Consider the following 26345-nt stretch of genomic DNA (forward strand, 5'->3'; position numbering starts at 1 on the left):
ATTTGGTCAAAATAGAGTAAAAACTATTAAATATTTGTTTATTTTATATATATTGTTTAAGTAATTTAAATGCTGATATTCTGCTCAAACATTTTTTATTCTTATTTAAAACCAACAATATTTAATTAATTATGTAATTAATATATTATATAATTTAAATTAGTATATAATTTTTGAAGCATTAAAATTGTCTTTACTAAGACTTTAATGCATCTTTAATGAATAAAATAATTAAAAATATACATCAATATTGACCTCGTACTTTTTAGTATACTTCTGAAAAAGCTTCTATTTATTTAAATTTTTTTTGCTAATACAAATTATATCTAAGGGAACAATAATACAACATTGCAAGCATGACCGGGGGATACTCACATTCTTGTTTGAAGGTGAAATATTCTGTCAAATGTCTACATTCATGATTTCCTCTCAGTAAAAATAGCGTCTTTGGGTAGAGGCTTTTCAGCGACCAGAGGTACAGAACACACTATAGAGAAGGAGAGAGAAAAAGAGATGAAACATATGGCCACATCCATGAGATACCTACAAACACCATGCTAATGCAGGCCAGCACAAGGTCTGTGCAGTGTTAATAATACTCTTCCAATTACATTACATATGTTATCACATCTACTGTCAGTCCCCATCACCTTCACTGGCTGCCCTCGGACCATACATGGGCTTCCTCATCACCCTTTACTGCTAATACACACACAGTTAAACACAGCTCATGCTGATCTCATGCTTTAGCAAATAAAAGAAGAATTCTTCAGCAAACATTGGGAGCTGAGTGATTTAATTGAGCAGTCGGTGCTGAGATGTGTTGGCAGAACTAATCATGGCTTGTAGTCAAAGATGGCAGAAAATGGACAAGTCAAAGAACATGAACGTCAGAGCACAGCGCTCACAGATGACTGATTCCTTCTCTCTGTTTGAAGCTGGAGGATGATTCCCTGATGTGTATGACAGAATTGCCCATTCTTGTTACCAAAGGAACACTTGAGAGTTGCAAGTTAACTGGGATGAGACTATCAGCCAATAAACAAGCCTGCTTGGTCAACAGCAAGTGTAGTTTGTGCTTTAATGCAAGTTTCATTGAAAATTAAAAATGTAGATTAACTGAAAAAAGGTGAATTTTAAGAATTGAATAAATACAGGTATTACTAAGGGAGGACAGTTATGCTTCAGTTGCAACAGAAGTCATTTAAGAGCTGCAGACATTGATGTTTGTGCATGTTCATTAATATATTTTGAAATGTTTATTTTATTTTATATTTCATTTCATTGTTATTGGCATCTTATTTTATTTTTACTTTTTTAGTCACATGATGCAAGTAGTTGCAGCAGTGTCTTGCAATGTGGTAATTTATCTTGAACAAAATATAAGAGCACATATGTTTTATGAGCATTTATGAATTAATTAAATATTTATAATGTGTATTAATTTATTAGTAAATATACATTGTATACTTCTTTTTTTAAATGTCACACTGTATTCATACATTTTCTTATAGTATTTTGCGACAAGTGTTTTTAATTTATATTTATTAATGTATTTGTACTACTATATATTACTATATGTAACTTCTGCAGGTTTACATAGAATTACATAGAATATTTGGACAAATGTAAAGCTGCTTTGCAGTTATCAATAAGACAGCAGAGAGACTACATTTAATAATTCATATAATGTATACACAAAAGCGTTATATAAAAAAGTTATTGCTCTAGATTCCCTCGGTTTTTTGTGTCGCTTGTGCGAATAAAAACATTGCGCTTTTATCCAAAGTGACTTTCAGTGCATTCATGCTATCAATTTTTACATATCATGTGTTCCTGGAGAATCGAACCCCCAACCTTGCGCTTGATAACACAGTGCTCTACCAAATGAGCTACAGGAAAACACACAAAGTTTTTGGTGCACACACCATTAAAAAATGCATGTTTATTTATTAATTTTAATTATGACAATTAACTTCTATTGTAGTTTTGTAAAAAAAATTATGTTTTGTTTATTGGATGAAATTGTATAACGCCTTCAGCTAACAGTAAGAGTGTAGTTACTATTTTTATGTATCAATCAGTTCTGTAGCTTTCCCCCAAAATCAATTAATGCATATTCAGTCTGGACCTGGTAATGACTCAAATTAACCGTTTCATTCAAATGTATAATTTCTTTCAATTAACTAGAATAAATATTGTGAAATCATAGATGGATGTATAAACTATCCCAATGCAACTTTTCTTACCTCGATACTGAAGTAACCCCGGTCCACATAGTCACCCAAGAAGAGGTATCGTGTCGTGGCTGGAGAGCCTCCCACCTCAAACAGTTTCATCAGGTCAAAAAACTGCCCATGGATGTCACCGCATACTGCACAAAGAAAGAGAAAGAGGAAAATATTGACTAGCTGAGCTGGATGCAAACAGCCTCAACTGTTTGTTCAGTATCCAGGATCTACAAACACATTAATCCATGGCGGATTCATACAGCCATACCTATTTAAATCATACTGTAACTGCAGCTCTGTGCTAGGCGTAATCCCTTAATATCAGCCACTAGACTGCTCAAGCCATAATGAACTGATCGAATTGACAATGACAGCTGTGCGCATCTGGGAGAGTGAACCTATATGAAACATAGCTGGCCTGAAAATCTACGTAAGTCCTTTGCAACACAATTCTCTCTCTGTGAAAGAGCGAGGGAGCAAAACGCAAACTCCTGTTGCCATGGAGACATGAATTTGATGAGAATAAAGAATGAAATAAATGAGGAGTTTGCGTTGGCATGGAGATGCTGCCGAAGCGTTTGCCCCAGAGGCCTCTCAGCCTGTAGTGTGTGTGGGTGTGGCCACGGACAGAGAGGGAAACACACGCATTAAAAACCCTCTTAGCTCATGTATCACCCAGATTTCAAGCCCACATCACTGACATACAAAGATAGAGGTTGAAATTAGCAAGTGTGTTTGTTCCGAGCTTGTGGGAAGGGAAACAAGTTTTTGAATTTCAGTCGAAATCTGAGGAACCCGATTTTGCAGTGAAAGGTCCAGATTGTGTGGCATGACCTACTGTAAGTGCGTCACCACGCTTGAGACCTGTGGAAAAAATCTGGAGCATCTCACTTCCTGTTTCTCCCACTTTAAAGACACCAAGAGATCTCTTGACAAGCATTTTTCTTTCCTGTGTTAACAAACACTTCAGTGTTAAAGTCTGGTGTCGGCAAGAATATACGTTTTTGAAAGAAGTCGTGTGTTCACCAAAACTGCATATATTTAATCAAAAACTGTGAAAACAGCAATATTGTGAAAAATGATTAACCTTATATTTAAATATATAATTAATTTTCAGCATTATTACTCCAATCTTCAGTGTCACATGATCCTTCAGAAATCATAATATGCTGATTTGTTGCTCATACACCATTTCTTATAGTGAATGTTAAATGCATAATGTTTTTCCAGTAGCATGATACATTTTATACATGATTTTCTGATGAATTAATAGTTGGACAGAACAAGATTTATTTAAAAAAAAAAATTTTGTGTATCATTATAAATGTTGTTCAATGTTTTGATCAACTGAATGCATTGTTACTGAAAAAAAAGTATTCATTTCTTTAAAAAAAAAAAACAGACCCCTGTTTTTCTTAATGACCACAATCTTTTGAACAGTATATATGTCCTACTGAACCACGAAGGCAAAGACGTACAGAATATGGATACAAGAAATAGAACTGTGCAAAATTCAGCAGTCTCTAGGCAAACCATAGCTATTTGAAGTTTCTGCAAATTATTTCGTATGACTTCACATGATCTCATTCATATGTTATTTATATGATCGGCACACACTTCAGTGATGGTTGCGTTTAAGGGTGGGGCTCATACGACATCCTGCAACCCTGTAAAAAATTTACCATTTCCCATAAGATTGTGTTAGGACCATGAAGAATTGATTGGATTGTTGTCGTTTGCTAACTGACGCAATCTCATGAGAGTGACAGGTCGTTAGAAGCAAGAGATCATTGTCCCGCCCTCCAGCCAGTGCGAACGCCAAAGAGGAGGAGGGGAAGTTAATGTTTCTGATTAAAGATTAAAGGGGCACATGAATTTTTAACTAATAATTATGTGCCTGAATAAATAATTTAAACACGAAAAAAATAAGAATCGTCCATTTTGATTTCAAAGCAACTTCAAAGAGTGAAATTTATCACCATTTAGGACTACACTAAGACAGACAAAGACCAAAATTGTTTCTTTCCGACTAAGTATTTTAATCAACTCTACAGGCCTTCCTTTACTCTAATGTTTGTTTCCTAAACACAATAGCATTCATTTTTCAAGCCTAATAAATGAACTGTTTGATGCTGACCTCCTTTTCTTAGATTGTAGCTCACTGTAGGGACACAAGCATTCTGTCAGGCTCTACCCAAACAGCTCTCTACTTGGAGATCAATACCCAAATCAATTGATCCATTCTCAGAATGACCATTCATTAAGCCTCATATGTCTCAAGGGAAGTGGCTTAAATTAAGATTCCTCGCGTCAGATGAATTAGCACTGATGACTTATCTGGCTTAAATCATACAGCAGCTGCAAGCAGTCCACCGAGTCTGACATACATGCAAAATGGAACATTAACATGAACCATTAACACACATTATAGAGCAAAAGCCCTAGAAGTAATCAAGCACTGCGGCATAGTCAAAAAGAATAAAAGCCTCAAGAGGAAATGATGTCGAGAAGGGCTAAAGGGATCATTTTCTGGAAGGCTGAGGTCACGGGGGCTACAGTTAGCACTGTTTGGCTCTCTGTCTTTCTGCTGGAGCAAGGCTGATGAATGGCAGGGAGGTGATAAGTTGAACCCTCTCTTGCCTGCGCGCTCTCGCTTCTCTACCAACTGGTAAAGAGATTCTTCCGCCCCCTTGCATTCAGCTGCTACCGCTCCAGCCTTCTCACGCTGTGCTTATTTCCCTTCTTTCACCCTACCTCCTCTACTGCACCCAAGCCATCGATAAAAATGCAGATGCATTGTGGGAAATGGTGCACGACACCATCTGATTGCGTCTTATAGGAGGCGGGCGATCTAAGATGTTACGAATCGAGTGCAGAGGATCATTAAAAACACCAAATGCATTTATTTAGTCCACACTGCTGTTGTTATGTGAAGGGTCTCACAGGAGCAGGAGTCCTCCATGTATACCCAGGTGGGCTCTTTCCCTCCGGGCGTCTGGTTTTCTCCTGACAACTTCAAACTTTCTCATCTGGTAGAGCTCCACCGCAGTCTGAAAGTCTCCTTGTTTAAGGCTTTGTGTATAGATCGGTTTATATAATCTGAATCGGAGGGCGAAAAAAATGCAGATATGCCCAGTCACATTGCAAGAAAAAGAGCTGTATAATGCAAATGTGCCTGGGCTGTGTTAGTAAGTGGCGTACACTGTATATAAATGAGCGGATCCTGCATATTGAGACATTACATTATGTATGAAGAAGTATATGAATTGTGCATGAAAATTATCCCGGGTCCTGGTGTTAAGTGCTTCTGTTTAAATGAACTGGCTGGTTGGCTGAGCTGATTTTAGCTGTGCTTGAGGAGAAACAGGTATTAAATGTGCAATTAACATGCTTGTTCACATTCTCGGGTCACATGCCAAGCGAGCGCTTGAGGAGGAAAATGTAGATGGAATCCGATGTGTGTCCTGGTTTCCCACAGCACTCACTAAATGCTGTTTGTCGCTGGGCTCCACCTTTACTCCTGATACACTCTTAAAGATAAATTTGCTTAAAAGGTTCTTCACAATGAGGTAGGGCTGTAGTACTCAAGTCTGGTCTCGAGACATTTTTCTATGGTCTCGGACTTGTCTCAGACTCATTACTTTTGCACTCGGACTTGTCCTGGACTCGTTGCATTTGCACTCAGACTTGTTACTTGATAAGACCTTTATGACTTTTTATCTTTTTTCGTAGTTATCTGAGAACAAATATGTCATGTTAAACTAAAATAATTATTAATTACTAAAATAACATTTATCATGCAAGCAGAGAGATGTCATGACAAACGTTTAGTGATCATTTGAACACGACTGAATCCATTCAATGCGTGTATTTTCATTATGCAGAACTCTTTAAGCGATTCTTAATGTTTAGTGAACTTCGTCATCTTGATGTTCAAATGTTGAACATCAAGATGACGTCCAAGTTGGGTCACGGTTGGACGTCCAAATAGTGGACCTAGTTTGGACGCCGAATAGATGTTCAGAAATGGTCATGGACTGACGGACCTAATATAGACATGATCTGCACATCTATCCGACGTCCAGTGTTTAGTGGGAAGGTTTAAATAATTGCCCTTTAAATATTTACAAATTATATAACGTGTATGATGTATTATTATAGGTGAAATTACTCTTGCAAAGCTCTGCTTTCTGAGAGATGCAATAGAAGCAACAGCAATGCGGTGTTTGATTTGCGTTCGTTTCATTCATAAAGTTTGCATTAATTCACTTCACACTCGTGACTTTAGAGGTCTGTGTATAATATTGCACTGATCCCCTGCATCAACTGTTATCTAGCAAACACACGGATTTTGTCAGCTTCAGCTGAGTACTCCGGCAGAATTATTCCTTGTCCGTTATTTGTTTTTGAAGCCATTATCCGTGCCATTCCGAATAAGGTATTCTGCTTCAGGCACAACCCTAATTATTGCATTAAACATTTCATTTTTACATGCAACATAGATAAGGTCACAGAAAGTAACAGCTCCACGCAATATTGTAATCCTAAAATTCACGTCACACTTGCAAATACTTTGTATGTATTATGGTTAATGCATGCTGGAGTAGTCGATTGTTTTCAGCTCCGACTAGTCTATACAAGCCCTAGTACAGTATGCAAAATTTTGCTGTATCTATGTGAACCAGCTAATAAAGCTCTTACTAGACACACTAGAAACTTCCAGATAGGTGTTAAGGCCAGTTGGAGCTCAACTTTTCAGGGCATTGGCCCTCCAGGAACTAGTTTGGAGACCCCGTCCTACAGACTTTGCACATGCTTTTTGAACATTACAAATAATAATGTAAAATTATTTTCTTAGAATAGGAGATATGCTGTCTCTCACACATGCATTATCAGTAGTTTTAAGTATGTGGTCTTGAAGAGGATCCTTTCATCTCTCATTTGGTTTCGGTCTTGACTTGGACTCAAAACTTTTGGACTTGGACTTGACTTGGACTCTAACCTCTTTGAACTCAGTCTTGACTCGACTAGTCCTGGACTTAGACTTGACTTCGAATTGACAAAGCTGGACTTGACTGCAGCTCTACAGTGAGGCCATAAAATAACCATTTTTGGCAAAACAAAGAAACATTAAGTCAAAAGTTATTTAAAGAACCATCTCTTTCTTACCTTTTTATAATCTGAAGAACTTTCTTTCGCCAACAAAGAACCTTTTGTGAAATAGAAACTTCTTCAGATGTTAAAGGTTCTTTATGGAACCATTTAGAAAAAAAGGTTCTTCTATGGTAGTGTGAAGCACCTTTATTTTTAAAAGTGTATCTGATCAATCCAACAGTTCAAAACTCTCGCTCCTTTTTTTCTGTTTATCTCCTCTTCTCTCTTTTTATGTCTTTTATGTTCATCTTCTTTTACCTTCTCTCCTCTCATATCCTCCTTTTTCTTCCAATTCTGCATCTCCTTTACTCTCTCCTCTTCATCTGCTTTCCTCCTTCTCTTACCTGCTCCTTTTCTGTAATCTACTTATCTCTCCTCTCTTAAATCATCACACATGTTCATCACTTACTTTTTCTCCACTTGTTTTTGCCTCTCCTCTTTGAGGATCTCATCTATTTAACTCCTTTTCATTCCTCTGTTATTCTTCCTCTCCTTTCACAGTTTATCTTCTATTTCTCCTCTCATCTACTCCTTGTCTCACAAATATTAATTTATTTTCCTTTTCTTTTATTTGACTCCTCTCATAACTCTCCTTTTATCTGCTCCTCTTCTCCCCTATCATATCCTGAGATATGAGTTTATCTCCTCTCCTCTCCTCCTTTCTTTTCATCTTTTCACCTCCTCTCCTCTTTTGGAAAGGAACAGGATCTCATCTATTCATCTTCTCTCCTCTGTTCTTCCCTTTCCTCTCACTGTTCATCTCCTTTTTTCTCAATTGTATCTGCTCTTCTGTAATCTTGTCTTCCTTTCTTTCTTCTCTCAAATCACCATCTCATATGTTTATCTCCCCCTTTCTCTCTTTTCACCTCCTCTCCTCTTGTGTTGATAAACAGGATCTCATCTATTTATCTCCTCTCCTCTCTTCTTTTTTTCTTCTACTCCTCTTACTGTTTATCTCTTCTTTTCCCTCTCTCATCTGCATGTTGAGTCTCCTAATTTTCCTTTCTTCTTCTTTACTTGTTTGACTCCTTTCTTCTCTACTCTTTGATCCCTCATCTTCTCTTTCTGATCTCATGTTGATCTCATTCACCCATCTGTTCATCACTTCTTCTTTATTTTCTCCTCTTTGATCATGTTCATCTTCTCCTCTCTTCTTTCTCTCATCTATTCTTCTCTTATACTCCCATCTGTTCCTCACTTCTTTTCTGTCCTTCTGTCATTTTTGTCTCCTCTCTCTTCTTTCATCTTCTCCTCATCCTCACATCTGTTCATTCCCCCTCCCCTACTCATTCTCTTATTTCATCTGCTCTTGCTCCTTGTGTTTGCTCCTTTCCTGTCTTCTTCTTATCTCCTCTCCCTTCCATGAACACATGCATTAATCTCCTTCCTCTCCTCCCTTTCATTGATTCATCTCCTCTCCTCTCTACTATTTATCCACTCTCCTCTCATTGCTTATCTAATCTTCTCTCTCTTGTTCTTTCTAATATCATCTGTCTAGGATTTCTATTCTTTCACCTCTTCTCCTCTCACCTCTCCATCTCATCCTCTAGTTTGTTCTTATTCTCTTCTTCCCCCAACTCATTTTCTCCTCTTATTCTGTCTTCTATTCAATTCCTCTCTTTTCTTTTCTAATCTCCACTCATCTGTTCATCTCCTTGACTCCTTATTCTCTCGAGTGTTATTGTTCTATTCTCTTATTTCCCCATCTGCTCCCCTTATTCTCCCATCTCCTCTCAGTGTATCTGCTAATTTCCTCTCCTCTCCTCTTTCCTTTCATCTGTTTCTTGTACTCTCTCATCTGTTCATCCATCTGTTCATTTCCTCTCCTCTTTTCTCTCCTCCTCTCTCTTCAGCATCTTCTGTCCTTTCTCCTCTTTCATCGCATCTGCTCTTCTCCTCTCCTCTGTTCATCTCTTCTACTTCTCACCTCACTCCTCTGATCTCAGATCATGAATTCATCTTATTCTTCATCTCCTCTTCTGAACAGGAACAGAATCTCATCTTTTCATCTTCCCCCCATCTTCTCCTGTCACCTCTCCTCCTTTCTTCCTCTCATTTCAACTGTTCTTTTTCTTATCTCTCCTCATTCCTCTGATCTCTAATTCTCCCATCTGTTCAACTTCTCTTCTTTCACTTGCTCTTCCTCTCATCTTCATCTCCTCTCATCTCCTTTTCTACTCATCCACCTCTTTCCCCTCTTATTCTCCCATTTGTACATATAATTTATTCTCTCCTCTCCTCCTCATCCTCTTCTCCTCCTCTTCTCCTCTCCTCCTCCTCCTTTCCATCCTCTCCTCCTCCTCATCTCTCCTCTCCTCTCCTCCTCTTCTCCTTCTCCTCCTCTCCCCTCCTCCTCAACTCTCCTCTCCTCTCTCCTTTCCATTACATAAGCTGGACTTAAAGGGGTCATATGACGTTGCTAAAAAGAACATTATGTTGTTTATTTGGTGTAATTCAATGTGTTTATGTGGTTCAAAGGTAAAAAAAAAACATTATTTTCCAAATACTGTATTGTTTCTCCTCTAAGCCAAGCCTTTCTGAAACGTGTCGATTTTTACAAGCCTCATTGTTTGAAAGTGAGGTGTGCTCTGATTGGCAAGCTATCCAGTGCTTTGTGATTGGCAGAATGCCTCAAGTGTGTGACGGAAATGTTTCATGCCATAACATACTGTAATGCCGTGTCCTAGCACGACGAGATGAGACCAATAAAAGCCATTACAAACTAAGCTTTTTGTTGCATCCAGTGGGGACATAATTACTGATTATAATGACTTAGGGGCCGTTCACATATCGCGTCTTTTGCGCGCGCAAAAAAACGGGCATGCCGCGTGCTTACATTGGAAGCGCGGCATGCGGATTTTGGATTCAAATCTTGCCACACGGTGACGTAGATATGTGGGGCGTGTTTAAACAAGGCGGTTTAGGAGGGCGTGGACAAGTCTTAACTTTTCTAAAGAAATTCTCTTTGGGTTTGAGACTTCAGTGTTTTGCAACTTTAGGGATCTTATCTATTCACAAACAGCTTGTAACACTCCAAAGAGAAAGGACTTGAAGTTGCATTATATGAACTCTTTAATGAGCGAGGAGCACACAGCACAAATCATTCTCAGCATAAATGAATGGGCCTGAACCAGCACTCTGTTTGTGTGTGTCTGTGTGTGAGTGTGTGTGTGTGTGCACATCTGTGTGATTGTGTAAGCAGTCTTAATTAACAATAGCATAAGGTGATGGCCATAAAGCTGGGTGAAGGTAGTGACAAATGGCAGCAGATATGTCTTTGTTTGCCATTATGTTGCATCACAAAAGAATTGGATCTACTGACAATGACAAGTCCTTTTGTACACTGTGCCTCCTGCATATTTCATATCCCTTTGATATTAATAATAGACGATCTGCAGTCATAAACTTCACTTGGCCTAATTTTAGCTGATCTGGGCAAATATTCTGAGCACAGGGACAGACATCACACAATCAAGCACGCACGCACGCACGCACGCACACAAACACACACACACACACACACAGTAAACTCTAAACATTGATAATTGCAAGTATCTCTCTTCATGTGTGGCAGTGACTGTGCAGTGCTGAGTGTGGAGGGGGAGATGCTTATTCTCACATCACCCACTGCAGGCACACAGGGTGCAAGCAGAACATGATGATGGGAAGAGATTTAGAGAGAGGGAGAGAGAGAATATTGAGCTGTTAGATGCAGATGACTCAGAGGTGTAGGTGTGTTCTGCAGCAGAGAACTGCTCTCTCTCTTCCTCTCTTTCGCTCTGTAGGTCGCTCTGATCAACTGATGGATTTTAACAGCTGCACTGTACCAGACAAATCTAAGTGCATGGTGGAACTGAACTCTTCCTGTGACTGAAACGGTGTGAACTCAAATGCTTTGTGTCTTAAAACACAGTGGAAAGCGACTCCTGATGCATTGAAGCTTATGACCATGTGTCTTTCTTGGCCGTCAAAAACGGCCTTTAGTGCAGTGATTTTAACATAAGTTGTCTCAGTTTTACAGCCTAACCATACCGCAAAACACTACATTTTCATCAGTATTTTTCTCTTGTTTGAAATAATAATAATAATCCTAATAAATCCTTTGCAAGTTTGTTTGTTTTAAGGAATTTTTTTAATCCTTACACTAAAAAACAAAACAAAATACTGATTAAGAAAATGACTTTCAGAGAATATAGCAACTTCGCTTCTATAGCAAACATTACAATTAAATAAACAAGCTGCAATTTTGCCAGTGTAAAGGAGATGTATCATTTGGGTGAGCAGAATCAGATTACAAAGAAAAATTAATCATAATAATATCCATTATCTCTGCGTATTTTAATTTTTTTGGTGCGGTTACACAAGGTCCTGTTTCTTTCGGGAGTAAGCGGCTCATACACAGATGAGAAAGAGGAAATCACGGTCAGCTGGTGTGCTGACACACTCCTGCAGATGGACACGGGTATCAAGTACTCAACTCTATTGATAATCCACAGTCACTGATAAAAGCGTAAAAACGCTCAGACGCAGAGATGCACAGTCCATCGAATAGACAAAGACATGGTACGTAAATTACCATAGTTTTAACGTGAAACTATTTTCCTCTTTTCTCACCTTATAGTTGATGTGATGACAGGTAAGGAGGGAATTAACGCACACTCACAAATACACGTTCACGCGCATACAAGGGATCGGACTTCAAAGTGACAGCTATCTTCACAGGTAAACTTCATACGGAAACACCTCGAGCGCTTGCTCGCTTTGCCGCCTTTTGTTTTCGTCGGCCTTGTTCATTCTTTGAACTTCCAGTCGGGTGTTTTGGAGTTTATTTTTGTATTTGAGGTCAGGATTGTGCATTCTCTCTCAAGCTCTCGCTGTCTTGCTGCTCTTTAGTCCTGTTTGCTGACAGTATCAAAGCAGGTTGTCACAGATATACAGTTAACATGTGAAGACGGCGTCAGATAACAAACTGCATTATGTACACACACAGATGCTAATGCACAGATGCTCTTCATCGACTAATGTCTGAAAATACATCCGACCCTGCTGCAAGACTTGGCACACATAGTTATGGAAGCCTGTTTCAGCCACTGAATAAAATAAAACTAGACAATTTTATCGCACATCTTTTCCCACAATTGTGAATTTACATCTCACAAACAATTATGACTTTTTTTTCTTAGAATTGCATGATAAATAAACTTGCAATTTTAAAAACCTGTTTTGCAAGTTTATATCTCACAATTTTTTTCTCGCAACTCTGACATCTTTTCTCAGAATTATGATATATAAACTCCAATTCTGAGGGAAAAAAGAGAGACTGTATGTATATCTCACATTGTAGTTCTAGGAATTGCATTTCTATCTTGCAATTCTGACTTTATAACATACATCTGCAAGATGTAAACTCGCAATTGCAAGATAAAGCTGGAACTGTGAGATAAAAAGTCGCAATTATCTTTAATGTAATTAATCTTCATTTTTATTCAGCGGCAGAAACGGGCTTCCATACATGGTCACTTAAATGCATGTCAAGTAACACCATCCTTTTAGTACTTTGTATATTTATCTTCATATTGTTTGTGAGGAAAGGAGGAAAGAAAAGGGAAGTACCTGTGACAGGTGCCTCTATGTCCAGCATGGTCTTCTCCTGGCGTAAGATAGAGGCCCCTTCATTTATGATTCGAAGGGCCACGGTCTCCTCCACTCGGCCCTCTTTAGTGAGGTGGGCTTTCAGTAGATCCACCCTTGGTTTCCCCTCACAGTCAAACACCTCCTTCATGGTGAGGCGGTGACTCAGGGGGAAGGGAACGGCTGAGGGAAACCCAAAACAGAGAGTATACATTAGAACTTGATTGTTATAGTCGCTTTTGATAAATCTGTTGTGTTGTATTAGTGTAACTCAGTTGTCAGTTGCAACCATTCTCCGGGGATATTGTAACTCCATTATTTGATGATTCAGATTCAGAGGCTGCACTATATAGGTTTATCAACAGTAGTACTGTGTTGGAAAAATGCTTTTTTTGTTAAATCAAAATGGCTGCCCGAACATAGAAAGATTTTAAAAATGTTTTTAAAAGAAGTCTTTTATGCTTACCAGGGCTGCAGCTATTTGATCCAAAATCCTGTTAAATTTAATTCAGTTATTTCTCTTTAAAATAAAAACAGAAAGAGTTGAAATGCTATTTATAACAAAGCCATTTTTTTTTTTTTTTGCAGCTACAGTATTCCTCATTACATTGTTTTTAATAATGTGTAGTTTTAAATTAAAAATTTGAATTAGTTTTTATAGGATCAATTTTGTTTTAATTTCAGATAATGATTAATCAATTTTGATGTGTTTTTGTCATTTTCATTGGTTTTGAAATATGTTTATACATGTACACTGTAGTTGTTATTATAGTACATCAAGTTAAACTAAATGAAAATTAGAAACGTTGCCTTGAAAACTATTTAAAATGCATAGTTTGCTGATTTAGTACTTAAGGATTTTTACTTATAACTATCAATATTAAAAACAGTTAGCAGCTTAGTATTTTTGTGGCAACCATGAAAATTGTTTCCAGGTTTCTTCGATGTATAGAAAGTTAGAAATCTTGTTTCCTGTCACTGTAAATCAACTGAATGCAAAAAGTAAGAATGAGTATGCATTTAAATTAATGCATTTAACAGACGCTTTTATACAAAGCGACTTACAGTGCATTCAGGCTAACATTTTTTACCTAACATGTGGTCCCTGGGAATCAAACCCACAAACTTGTGCTGCCAAAGCAATGCTCTACCACTTGAGCCCCAGGAACATTTTCATTGTTAAAACATAAATGACTCTCTGTTAACTTAACTCCACAAAAAACTGTTTTTCTTTAATCATGTCTGCCCAGCATCATCGTTTGCTCGTTAAGCTCACTTACAGCAATGCAAAATTGGCCTTTTTTTTTTTTTTTTTTTTTTTTTTTACAAAAACAAAGCCAGAACTGCTATGAGTTAGTTTTAATAACAGCTGCTTATTAAGCTTCCAAAGAGCTGGATGTGAATAATTGATAAAGGTGCCGATTCTCAGCTGTGTGAAAATTCAATTTAGAAATTAGACTGAGAAAACAATATCTGCACCAAAAATTGGGGCAAAGGCAGTTTCTTTCTGCCATGACTCATAAATGTGTACACTGATAATGTGGGATTGGCTTCAACAAAACATTGGCATGGTGAATTATTTACGCATGTGTGCTTGCGAAGATACGCCCCACACTGTACGGAAATAATTACTGAGTGCAGTTACAGTGCCATTGAGAAGAAATGCTACACATTGTTCATTGTGCATGATGACACAGTCACTCACAGCAGGATTTCAGAATAAGACTTCAGAGATATGGGCAATTCTGTGAGAAAAACATGCATTTTAGATTGCTGAGTAGAGGCTAGCAGCAACATACACAGCTCAGAGAAAGAGAGAGAGAGATACAGTAAGGGAACTGGGGATGGAAGCTCAGGGCAGAGACTCAACGTGATCAACACAAAGCTAAATAATTCATGTTTGACTTGAGGGGGAAAAAAGAAATCTCATGTTCCTGCTGCTGGGATAATGAGACTAGGCCTAGCATAGTATTTTATGAGCAGTAAAAATACATCCCATTCAAGTGTGTGTGTTCTTGTGTTGCTTCTGTATATGTTTGGTCTCCTTGGTCATGGGAATTTTAATCAATCGAAACATGTGGTCACATCAGTGAAAATTCAGTGAATTGTCTATAGTGAAGTCTATATTGTGTTCCTGTAGCTCAACTAGTAGAGCGTTGCGTTAGCAAGCGAGCTAGCGCAAGGTTGGGGGTTTGATTCCCCGGGAAGACATGATTGGTTAAAATTGATAGCCTGAATGCAATTTAAGTCGTTTTGGATAGAAGCGTCTGCTAAATGCATACATTTAATTAAATTTTAAGAAAGAAATGTTTCAGCTGGTCAGAACCAACAAATACTTTGAAATGGCTGGATGAAAATTTGCAGAACAATGCTAAATATGGCCGCTTATTAATGTTTCATATGTTGACTATAATGCAAGATATATCTATAAGATTTTCCGGAAGCCTATTAATATGCTGTTAGTCCACTAGCTACTAGCATGTAAAGCATAAACACATTTAGTTGTAGTTATCACTTACGGAAAGCACCAACGATGTTCACATAGCCTTTCTGCAGCTTGCTATCCATTCCAGTGAAATGTGTAGATTTTTATTTGATATGCATTGATGTACAAGGTTTTCATTTCATTAAAATAGAAGTCTAATTAGGGGGGACTAGGACCCTGATTCCCCATATGCAATAAGGTAACATCATTAAAAAAATCCATGTTTTGTTACTTGTTCTCCAAGATCATTATCTCATGTAGACATTGTTCATCAAAACAGTGAAAGATCATTTCTGCATAAGGTAATGAATATTCATGAGACAAGCCATCACCATTTTGTGAAATCAGAAACAGCTCAAATCTCTGTATTCTCCAACTGCCCAGATAACTTCTCTAAACAAAGCGTTGCTCTGTCTTTTGATCGCAGACTTTGCTATTTTGGGAAAACCGAGGACAATGTAAAACACTGCTGAGATCTCTTCTGAAACATCTGAGGAGACACATGTGAGATTACTAGGGCCTTTTTCTCTAGAGAAAAGCAGAAAAAAGTTCCCGTAGCTTTGTCATACCAATAAAATAGATCTTAAAAAGAAAAAAAATATTCATGCCATCAATAGATTAAAATAATTCATGATTAATTCATAACACATTTAGGTCATTTAAGAAAAAAAATTTAAGAAAACAAATCCACTTATATATATATATATATATATATATATATATATATATATATATATATATAAACATAAAAAATGTATTATTGGAAACTGGTGGTAGTGATAAATTAATAATCCACTATTTATTTTGGAATTCCAGAAATTAAAAAAAACTGCTTATTCTTCAATTATTGGAATATATATTGAGGGGAAATAAAAATAAATGTTTTAAATTGATTTTATACATATTAGTTTATTTTATGCATTTATTCGTGTTTTAATATTAATATATATTTTAATATTATAGATTAAAGATTTAATATTAGATTGAAGGCCCTGGTCCATGGTTGAGAACTACTACTGCAGAGGAATATATATGCCTATACAAAATAACATACAGATGCTTATTTCTCAAACTGTTTACTTCACTAATACTAATGCTGTCCAGTTTATCATAAGCTAAAATAAACCAGTTTCTAGTATGGAATTGATCTAGGGGCCCTTGGCTTTTTGATGGGTCTGGAGGAGAGTAAATAAAAAATTAGAAAGCACTCAGATTTATGGTTTTTGCTTCTCAATGTGAAGAATCAAATGAGTGTGAACAGCGACAGCATTTCAACTAATTTTTGGCACTTTTCTGACTCAGTGTGAGAGTCCACCAAAAGACGTCACAGCACAGTCAGACGAAGAGACCGAGTGAGCGAGAGAAAGACAGACAGATAACGCAGAACATAATGCTTCCCTCACAAGAACATAATGTTCCTATTTGTCCCCATCTTCGCCTTCTCCCAATACTCTAGAGGGCTGAGATGCACTCGCACAGCATCCTGAAGGACAGAAAGATGACGAGAACTTTGTGTAAATATGAACAATAATGAGATGCTCCAGAGCACAACATGTGGCCTATCGGAGTAAGAAGAAACTTAATAGGAAGAATAGACAAGAGAGAAACAGGAGAATGTGTGAAATGCCTGATGAACAATGGTCTCAGTAAGGAGGAATGAAGAGCAAATGAATAGAGAGAGAGAGAGTGGTTCAAGGGTGAGATGGAAAACAGCAGCTTGGCTCTTCACTTCACAAGATGTTGGACTGTGGTGCATGTTGCTGAGCAACAGCCGGTGACTACTGAAGTGTGGCCGGTTCAGACACAGTATACACTGTGATTTGGGATTAAATCTCCAATGTGCAGGTCTGCAGCAGCTCTGTCTTTCTCTACACACACCACAAACACTCTGAAATATTCTATTCTGCAGCTAATAAGCAGTGCACTACTGTATGCATCAGCTAAAGGAAAGCAGAAAGGAGAACTGCTCTTAATGGGTATACCTCAGGGGTTTATCATTTACACATATTTACATATAAATAAAACAAGGTATGCCTAGCATACTCATATAGAAGAGCATGTACAAAAATGAATCAAGAAGGAGCTGCATACAGCTAAATTAGACATAAGTTGGAACTAATTATGATAAAACGTGTTATTTTAGTATCACTGAGATACTAGTATAATTTTTTGAATGTTTGTCTTCATATATGTCTGTATAGTTTTTATTCACTTTGATTTCAGCTTTAGTTTTTAGTTGAACTAAATGAAAATGAGAAATGTTGCCATGGCAACTAGCAGAAATAATTTATTTTATTTCAGTTAACATTTATGTCATGTGAGACATACGTTTCTTTATGGTTTAAGTTAAGTGTAATAACCCTGGCATGATGCAAATTCAGATTATGCAGACATACCCAATTCCTTGATCACTGATTCTAAAATAAGCACCTGTCATTTTTTCTTCCGTTTGCTTAATAAACTGGCACATGACGTCACAATGGATTTTAATAGAGTGTGACGTTAGCATGTTGCTAATGATATGATTCTTTAAAACGAATGAAATACATAGGACAATTCAGCATACACAGATAATTTTTAATTAGTAACAATTACTGAGGTATATCATATATAAATATATTAAGTAATTAAAAAAGCTTCATGGGATTATTATACTTTCCTTCACTGAAGCAGTTTGCTTCAAATCAGTTTGTAATGAATTCGTAATGTTGTGCTTTACCTTGTAGACAGCTGGTTTGGCTCATGGCTTATAACTCTGTAATAAAGGCTTATTTACAATCTCTATAAGAAAAATATTTCAAGAACCAAGGCTTCTAAAAAGTAGGTGGACACTATTGCTTTCTATAGAGCTGTTATGGAGCTGTAACACAGAGAGCATGTTGCAATAAAATATAAATATAGCATAAAATCAAATAAAAAATTGCTTAAACCTTTTTCCAAAATTTCCAAAATGATGTCATTAATTACTCACCCTCACATCGCTCCAAAGCAGTAAGAAATTAGTTAATCTTTGGAAAACAAATTAAAATATTTTTGATGAAATCGGAGAGCTTTCTGAACCTGCATAGATAGCAATGTAACTACTGCATAATAAGGCCCAGAAAGGTAGTAAGGACATAATTAAAATAGTCCATGTCCATCAGTGATTTAACCATAATTTTATGAAGCACTAGAATACTTTTTGTGCTCAAAGAAAACAAAAAGAACAACTTTATTCAACAATTTCTTCACATGGTGTGTTCTAGGATTTCTAACTACGTAAAAATATTCAAACAAATCTATTTTTACGCTCAGAATTACAAAGGACATATGGTGCCTTAAAAGATGTCTAGTTAGGCCCTAGGCAGCTCAGCAGGTTTTAAAACAGACACGCAGAAGTTACCTTGTTTAGTCCTTTATTTTCTCATAATGTCATTCAAGATTTACTGAAAGTAGAAGGGAAATATTGTCTGTGTAACACCCTCCGTGACTACATTCTTCTATAGATGAGTCTATTGTGGATTCGCTTCATCTTAAGTTCATCTTAACAAGATCTGTTATGGTTGCCTGTCTTCATGACTGTCTCATATTGTGCAATCGATGGCTCTATTACACCGAACAGGTTCTCTCTTCCTCTCTCTCTCCTCATTTGCTCCTGTGGTAAAGCTCTGGATGCCTGTGACTGACAGTAAACTTTTGCTGAAACCTGACGGATGTAAGTACATAACATCCCTCCTGTGTGTTAGACCATAATATGGGAATAACCCCTACATGTGTGTGGCAGAAAACGCATCACCAACAAGCACACCTGGCAGCGTAACAGTGTCTATGACTGTCAATGTCCTTATCATGTTAACAGAAGAGCTTCAGCCTTAGGCCGAGACAGCAAACAACTGTGCTAATGCTACCAGAGATGATGCGTCAAATACATGCCGAAATTGTCACTGCATGCAACATATGCGTGACTACTGACCCAGAATCATTTAAAAGAATTTACATATGCTGATTGCTGACAGAACAAGCCTAATAATATGGACAAAAACCATAAAAATTACTGTATGTGTACACACACACTGAGCATAAAGTACAGGGAACGTAAAATTCTACATAGACAGTAGAAGCATGACCTTGTATTTTCAGTATTCAAGTATTCAAGTTAACATTTAGATTTATTTAAAATAATTAGATGTTAATATTTTCTGCATAACCTTGATGAAAGGGGACATGTTAATATGACATTTTAAAATGCTCTAAACAGTCCCATATATATATATATATATATATACACTGTAAAAAATTTCCTGTAGAAATTACAGTAACTTACTGGCAGCAGTTTGCCAGTAACTTACTGTAAATTAAACTTACAGTAAAAATACTGTATTCATATTTACAGTACCATTTAACTTGCTGTAAATGTATTTGCAGTAATATATTTTTTTACTGTAAAACACAATTATGTTTTTTTTCTCCTTTTATATATTTTAATACAATAAAATATTACTTTACACTGTGAAATTTACTGTAATTGGTTCACTTTTATTATGTATTGTAAAACTTTACAAATTATTGTATTTCAAAAGGTCTCATGTCTCAGTAGTAAAAACTATAAAAAGAAACAAAAGACTGTTTAACTTCTTTTATTGGTTTAATAGTTAAATTGTAATACTTGAAATAACATTTTAATATTCTTGCTGATTGTATTTTCAGTTTTCCAAAAACTTGAATACATTTCATTTATACATAAAAGTTTCATATTAAGAGCATTTTAAAACAACAGACATGAACAGATTCAGTCATAAGAACAATCTTACAAATTTACTAATTCAGAAAACTCCTGTGTATAATGTATTTGCTCTTAGTAGCTTAATAGTTTTGCCAGCTGAAATCCAGAAACTCCTTAAAGGGATAGTTCACCCCAAAATCTGAATTAGGTCATTAATAACTTACCCTCATGTCGTTCCAAACCCGTGAGACCTCCGTTTATCTTCAGAACACAGTTTAAGATATTTTAGATTTAGTCCGAGAGCTCTCAGTCCCTCCATTGAAGCTGTGTGTACGGTATACTGTCCATGTCCAGAAAGGTAAGAAAAACATCATCAAAGTAGTCCATGTGACATCAGAGGGTCGGTTAGAATTTTTTGAAGCGTCGAAAATACATTTTGGTCCAAAAATAGCAAAAACTACGACTTTATTCAGCATTGTCTTCTCTTCCGGGTCTGTTGTGACACAGTTCAAAACAAAGCAGTTTGTGATATCCAGTTCATGAATCATTCGATGTAACCGAATCTTTTTGAACCAGTTCACCAAATCAAACTGAATCGTTTTATACTGTTCGCGTCTCCAGTACGCATTAATTCACAAATTACTTAAGCTGTTAACTTTTTTAATGTGGCTGACTCGTGAACTAGTCAGTCTTTTGTTCGTTATCTGGCTCAGCTCGGTGTTCATCTTCAGTTCTCTCCTCACAGCAGTTCAGTCAGTGTACTTTTTGAGTAAATGAATTACTCCGGGATATTGGTTTGTTTGAACTCAGAAGTGTCAGCCACATTAAAAAAAGTTAACAGTTTAAGTAATTTGTGGATTAATGCGTATTGGAGATGCGAACCGTTTAAAATGATTCAGTTCGATTTGGTGAACTGGTTCAAAAGGATCCAATTACATGGAGTGATTCGTTCGCGAATCGGATATCACAAACTGCTTTGTTTTGAACTCTCTCTCACAACAGACACGGAAGAGAAGACAATGCTGAATAAAGTCGTAGTTTTTGCTATTTTTGGACCAAAACGTATTTTCGATGCTTCAAAAAATTCTAACTGACCCTCTGATGTCACATGGACTACTTTGATGATGTTTTTCTTACCTTTCTGGACATGGACAGCAGACCGAACACACAGCTTCAATGGAGGGACAGAGGAGATAAATGGAGGTCTCACGGGTTTGGAACGACATGAAGGTGAGTTATTAATGGGTGAATTAATTTTTTGGGTGAACTATCCCTTTAATGAAGGAGGATACATGAGGGTTCAGACCAGAGTTCTTCCTTTGCACCATCTTCCCACTTCTTTTGATGACGTGGAACTTTGAGGAGCACTTGCTGTTGTCAGGGTTAACATTTAACCTTTACATAACAGAAAAAAAAGTTAGATCATTTGATGTGAAAAATGTCTAACAAAACAACCAAATACTCACAACACAACCAAATACAGAAATGCACTACAAATGGCACAGAACACAACGGAAATATTTCCAGGGGACCCAATATGTGACGAACCCAGATGGAGCATGTTTAGTACTCAACGTCTACTTTTGTTTTCTTGCAAAAAATACAGAGATTACATATTTATGACATACAACTTTATATACAATATAAAAAATGTAAAAAGAACATGAGGGTGAGATATTAATCTATACATTAGTAACATTGTAAAAAAAATTGTAATGTTATGTTTAAATAAGTTTCATAGGTAAGAAATGTAAGGTAATATAGGGTCCAAAGATGAAACAGCTAATTTTAAAGTTGAGACACACACAGATAAATAAAGCATATTACGAAAACTTTTTTTTGTATAAAATGAATTTATTTGCAACAGTTATGTTAACAGCAATAATAAGACATTTATGTCCTAAGTACAGCTATTAAGCTGATAGACACCATGCTGCTTTGTCACGAGAACATCCCAGGTTAAAATAATGAGGAAATTACGTTGGCTAAATCCGAAATCGCCCCCTTAACACTCATTCACTCATTTCTACATTAGTCCACTAATACGGTTCACTTGAAGCTGTGAATGAATTCGGACAGCAGTTGATCGCGCATTGGATGTACACAGTCGGGTTCGTCACTTACTGGGGTCCCCTGAAAACATTTCCATTGTGTTCTGTGCCATTTGCGGCGCATTTTCGCGAACAAGATTATGTTATTCTCCCGATGCTGATGTACAGAACAAATGTTACATTTGAAGTAGACATATTTTTCTCTTGGTTGTTTAGTTTCCTTAACTTTATGTGTTTGCGGTAACGTTAAATGTGAGACTGAGGGGCGGAGAGGCTTTGGAAAGTGTATGAGCATTCAGGAACTGCACACGAAAACCTTAAGTTCGCCGTGTTATATGCCCTTTGGCATGATTAATAAACGCGTATAATGTCTCCACAGAGACGCCAGTGTTTGCACACGACACGAACATTGCGGGTTAACTCTAGCACTACAAGCATGACGTGCATTTATATGGGGTAATCAGTTAACAGCAAGCGATAATAGCGGGAAAAAATCCGACTGACTTTAAGCTAAATCCATGAAAGCTTTGTTGTTCGGCTAACAGTTCACATGAACACTCACCAGCTCCTGGAGTGGTCAAACCCAAGGCAGAGACCCGTGAATGTCCATATTTTGACGGTGAAACGTTCAGAAAAGGGAAAGAAAGGAAAGAAATATGAATGTTTGCACAGTGTCACCACAACTCTCTTTAGCTCTCTTCACAGCATAAATGTGAGGTGACTGCGCGCCATACAGTGGCAGCGTTTTTTTTATTTATATTTTTGTTTTAGTTAAACCAAAGATATAATATATTTAAAGTAAAAGAAGTAATATTTGTACCCACCTTTGCATCTGACTGGTTCTTTCGCATTGGTGTGTCTTGTTTTCTTCTTTCTCCAAGTGGGAAATAAAACTTGATCTGTGATTGGTCAGGTTTCGCGCTCATTTTTTCTTTACTGTATTTAGATTTACAGTAAATTAAAAATACTGTAATTTAGTGTCGCCAAGAGGGTATTCCCCAAAATGTAACTTTAAAATACAGTAATATGCTGTATAACTGTCCTACAGTAAAATACAGTTCATTTTACAGTTAAATACTGTTAAATTTACAGACATTTCTAACAGTGTATATATATATTAGTGGTGGGCATAGATATTTTTTTTTAATCTAGATTAATCTCACTGTAATCTTGGAATTAATGTAGATTAATCTAGATTAAAATGGCTCATTTGAATTCTGCCAAAGGCATTCAGAATATGTGTGCTACCCAATTAAAAAAAGGTCTAAAAGTAAGTATTTTAGAACTGGTTTCTCAAGCCAGGTGGTGCATTAGACCAGGGTATGTTTCATATTTTTTTACGCACCCATGTTAACGGAATCCAGCGTTCACGCGGTTGCAGTCCATCAATGCGTTCCAGGAGCGGTTCGTCTGCAGCAGTGCAGCGATCATTTACATACCAAGTAGCGGTAAACGTGCAAACGTGTACTGTGTGAAAGCACAATGAGTATGAGTCCGTGCTGCTTCAGCACCACATACGTTACGCACACGGACTGCATACACACTGCAGACGGATTATGTGTAAAACAGGCGTGCGTCTTTCCCTGAAGGAAACCTGGCGGCTTCAGCTGCATGTCACAGTGTCTGGTCAACTTTCATTGTTTTCACCAGTCTTTATAAACCGGTCTGTTTCTATCTGTTTCATGGAGTCCTTGTTTTCCGTCACCTGGCTTTCTCGTGTTCCCTTTTGTTTTTCATGTTTCTTGTTTTTGGACGGATTTTGTTGTTATGACTTCTTGCCTGTTTTTGGATGTGATTTTGGATTCCCCATTAAATACTGCGATTGGATCTCTCCTTTTGTGTGTGCGTTCGTAACAGATGGACTCCATCATGCCCAGATCCAGCAGTGTGGGATTTTGTATCTGTTCTCCAGCCAGCATGGAGGAGCGGAGGGGGAGGTTCCTAAATCTTATCACCCTCCGTCAAGAGGGGAGTGAGGTGGGTGGTCTGGAACAATTATTCTGGACCATGGCAGTAGGAATGGGGTACAATGATGAGGCACTTAAAGACCTTTTTAATGCCTGCCTGGATGACCCTGTGCCTGAGTGGGAGATGAAGGGGCTGGAGATCCTGGACTTTAGGGGGTTCACCAGGTACCTACACCATCGGGCTCAGTGGGATACCCCAGCCAGTCTCTCCAGACACGATGGCCGACTCTAGACCTGTGTCTCCAGACAGGAGGGCCGTCAGCCCAGCGCCACTGCAAAAGGTGGTCACCAGCCCAGCGCCACAGCACAAGATGGCCGCCTGCCTAGCACCACTGCACAAGGTGGCTGCCAGCCCAGCACTACTGCACAAGGTGGCCGCCGGCCCAGCGCCACTGCACCAGATGGCAGCCACAGGTGACCGTCCAGAGTCAAGTCAGGTCCCCACTGACCAGGTCCCTATGGTCCCTCCAGAGTCGAGTCAGGTCCCCGTGGTCCCTCCAGGGGACTGCACAAGGTGGCTGCCAACCCTGTCGGCTCTGCCCTGGGCCCCCGAACTTTCCGTTTACCCCTGGCCTCTTTGTTTTGTTGTTGTTGTCATTGTTGTTGTTTTTTGTCACATCCTGTATCTGTTTCCCTCTATGGACCTGGCCCTCCATCCATCCCCCTTGTCCTCTGCCGGTCCACCTCCCTCCTGGTCTCCTTGTTATGTTGTTGTTATTGTTGTTTTTTTCACTTCCCGTCCATGTTCCCTTCTATGGACCTGGCCCTCCATCCCTCCCATTTATCCTCCACCAGTCCACCTCCTTCCTGGTCTCTGTGTTCCCTGATTTGTTCTTGTGTTCAGTGGAGCATCTGGTAGCTGCTCCTTAGAGGGGGGTAATGTCACAGTGTTTAGTCTGTGTTTCCCTGGGTGTCCACTAGTGGTCTCACTTCCCCATAGTCACCCCTCTGCAGGCACTACATTCCCCACAAAGCCTTTGTCCCTTTCATCACTGTTATTTGCACACCTGTTAATTGCACTCAGCTGTCTAAACTTTTATCATTTTCACCTGTCTTTATAAACCGGTCTGTTTCTATCTGTTTCATGGAGTCCTTGTTTTCCATCAAATATATATATATAGTAGTATTTTTTAACATTTTTTTAAATGTCACACTTCACTGCAGGAAGGAACAAGAGAGAAACGTGGTACAAGCAAAAGTCTTTAATCCAGGAATCATAGAAATAATCCACAATGGTAACACAGAACATCCTACAAGTATGGACGAAGCAGTCCCGACTGAGAAGGAGAGACGCAATGACAGGAGCTTAAATACTAGGGATAATTACTAAACACAGGTGCATGGAATGCGACAATCAACATAGGACACAGAACACATTGAGGAGAGACACAACATAATGAGTACAGGGTCGTGATATTACTCCTCCCTCCTGATAGGTGCGACTTCGCACCGTAGAACAACATATGGGGTGAATGGGTGGGAACTGGAGGATGGAGGAGCCCAGCAGGACCCAGACCACAGCCATAATGTCATCCCATGGTGGAGCCGACAGTGGGAGGAGCAATGGAGGAGGAGTGGCCACCGACTCCAGGGGGCTGATCAATGGCGGTGGAGCAGGTGGTGGACAAGCCCGAGGCAGAGAAGGAGAGCTTAAGTGCCAGGGCAACAGGGAGGATCCGGAAGTCTTAGGTTGAGCCGATGGTAACAGTAACCGACACAGAGTTGTGGAACTGGGAGGTTGTGCTGGAGCCACAGCGACAGAGGACTGAGGTGAAGCCGAGGGAATCAAGGAGCCTGACAGGTACGGAGGGATGAGGCGAAGCCAGAGTAGTGGAGTCCCAAGGTGCAGGACGGTCATCGCCAGACCAAGGTGGAGCCAGAGGGACGAGGGAGCCAGACGGAGCTTGTGGACTGCCCAGTCATGATGGAGAGGAGGGAGCTAGGAGCCATGGTGGAGCCAACGGGTCCAGGTCTCAGAGGCTGGAGGTGGAGGTGAGGTAGACTCCATCCATGGTGACACTGGAGGATGGCAGTCCCAAGAGGCTTGCACTGTAATGATGGTGGGCTGAGGGTGAGCAGAGGGGCTGCCAGAAGGTGGAGGAGGCTGAAACGGGTGGGAGGGCG

The 26345-nt window shown here is 38.4% G+C and overlaps 1 protein-coding gene across 2 annotated transcripts in view; it reads right to left on the reverse strand.

The window, feature by feature from the left end:
• Positions 1-26345, reverse strand: part of LOC127986572 (protein phosphatase 3 catalytic subunit alpha) — a 63956-nt gene that overhangs the window by 26373 nt on the left and 11238 nt on the right. For both annotated transcript variants that reach the window (XM_052588851.1, XM_052588850.1), the window contains exons 2-4: positions 12999-13199; positions 2250-2374; positions 376-487 (exon numbers count right to left, since the gene is read on the reverse strand). In XM_052588851.1, the coding sequence (XP_052444811.1) occupies positions 376-487; positions 2250-2374; positions 12999-13199 (438 nt within the window). The remainder of the gene's footprint in view (positions 1-375; positions 488-2249; positions 2375-12998; positions 13200-26345) is intronic.

This window comes from Carassius gibelio, chromosome B21 (assembly GCF_023724105.1).
Source record: "Carassius gibelio isolate Cgi1373 ecotype wild population from Czech Republic chromosome B21, carGib1.2-hapl.c, whole genome shotgun sequence".
Taxonomy (NCBI): Eukaryota; Metazoa; Chordata; class Actinopteri; order Cypriniformes; family Cyprinidae; genus Carassius; species Carassius gibelio.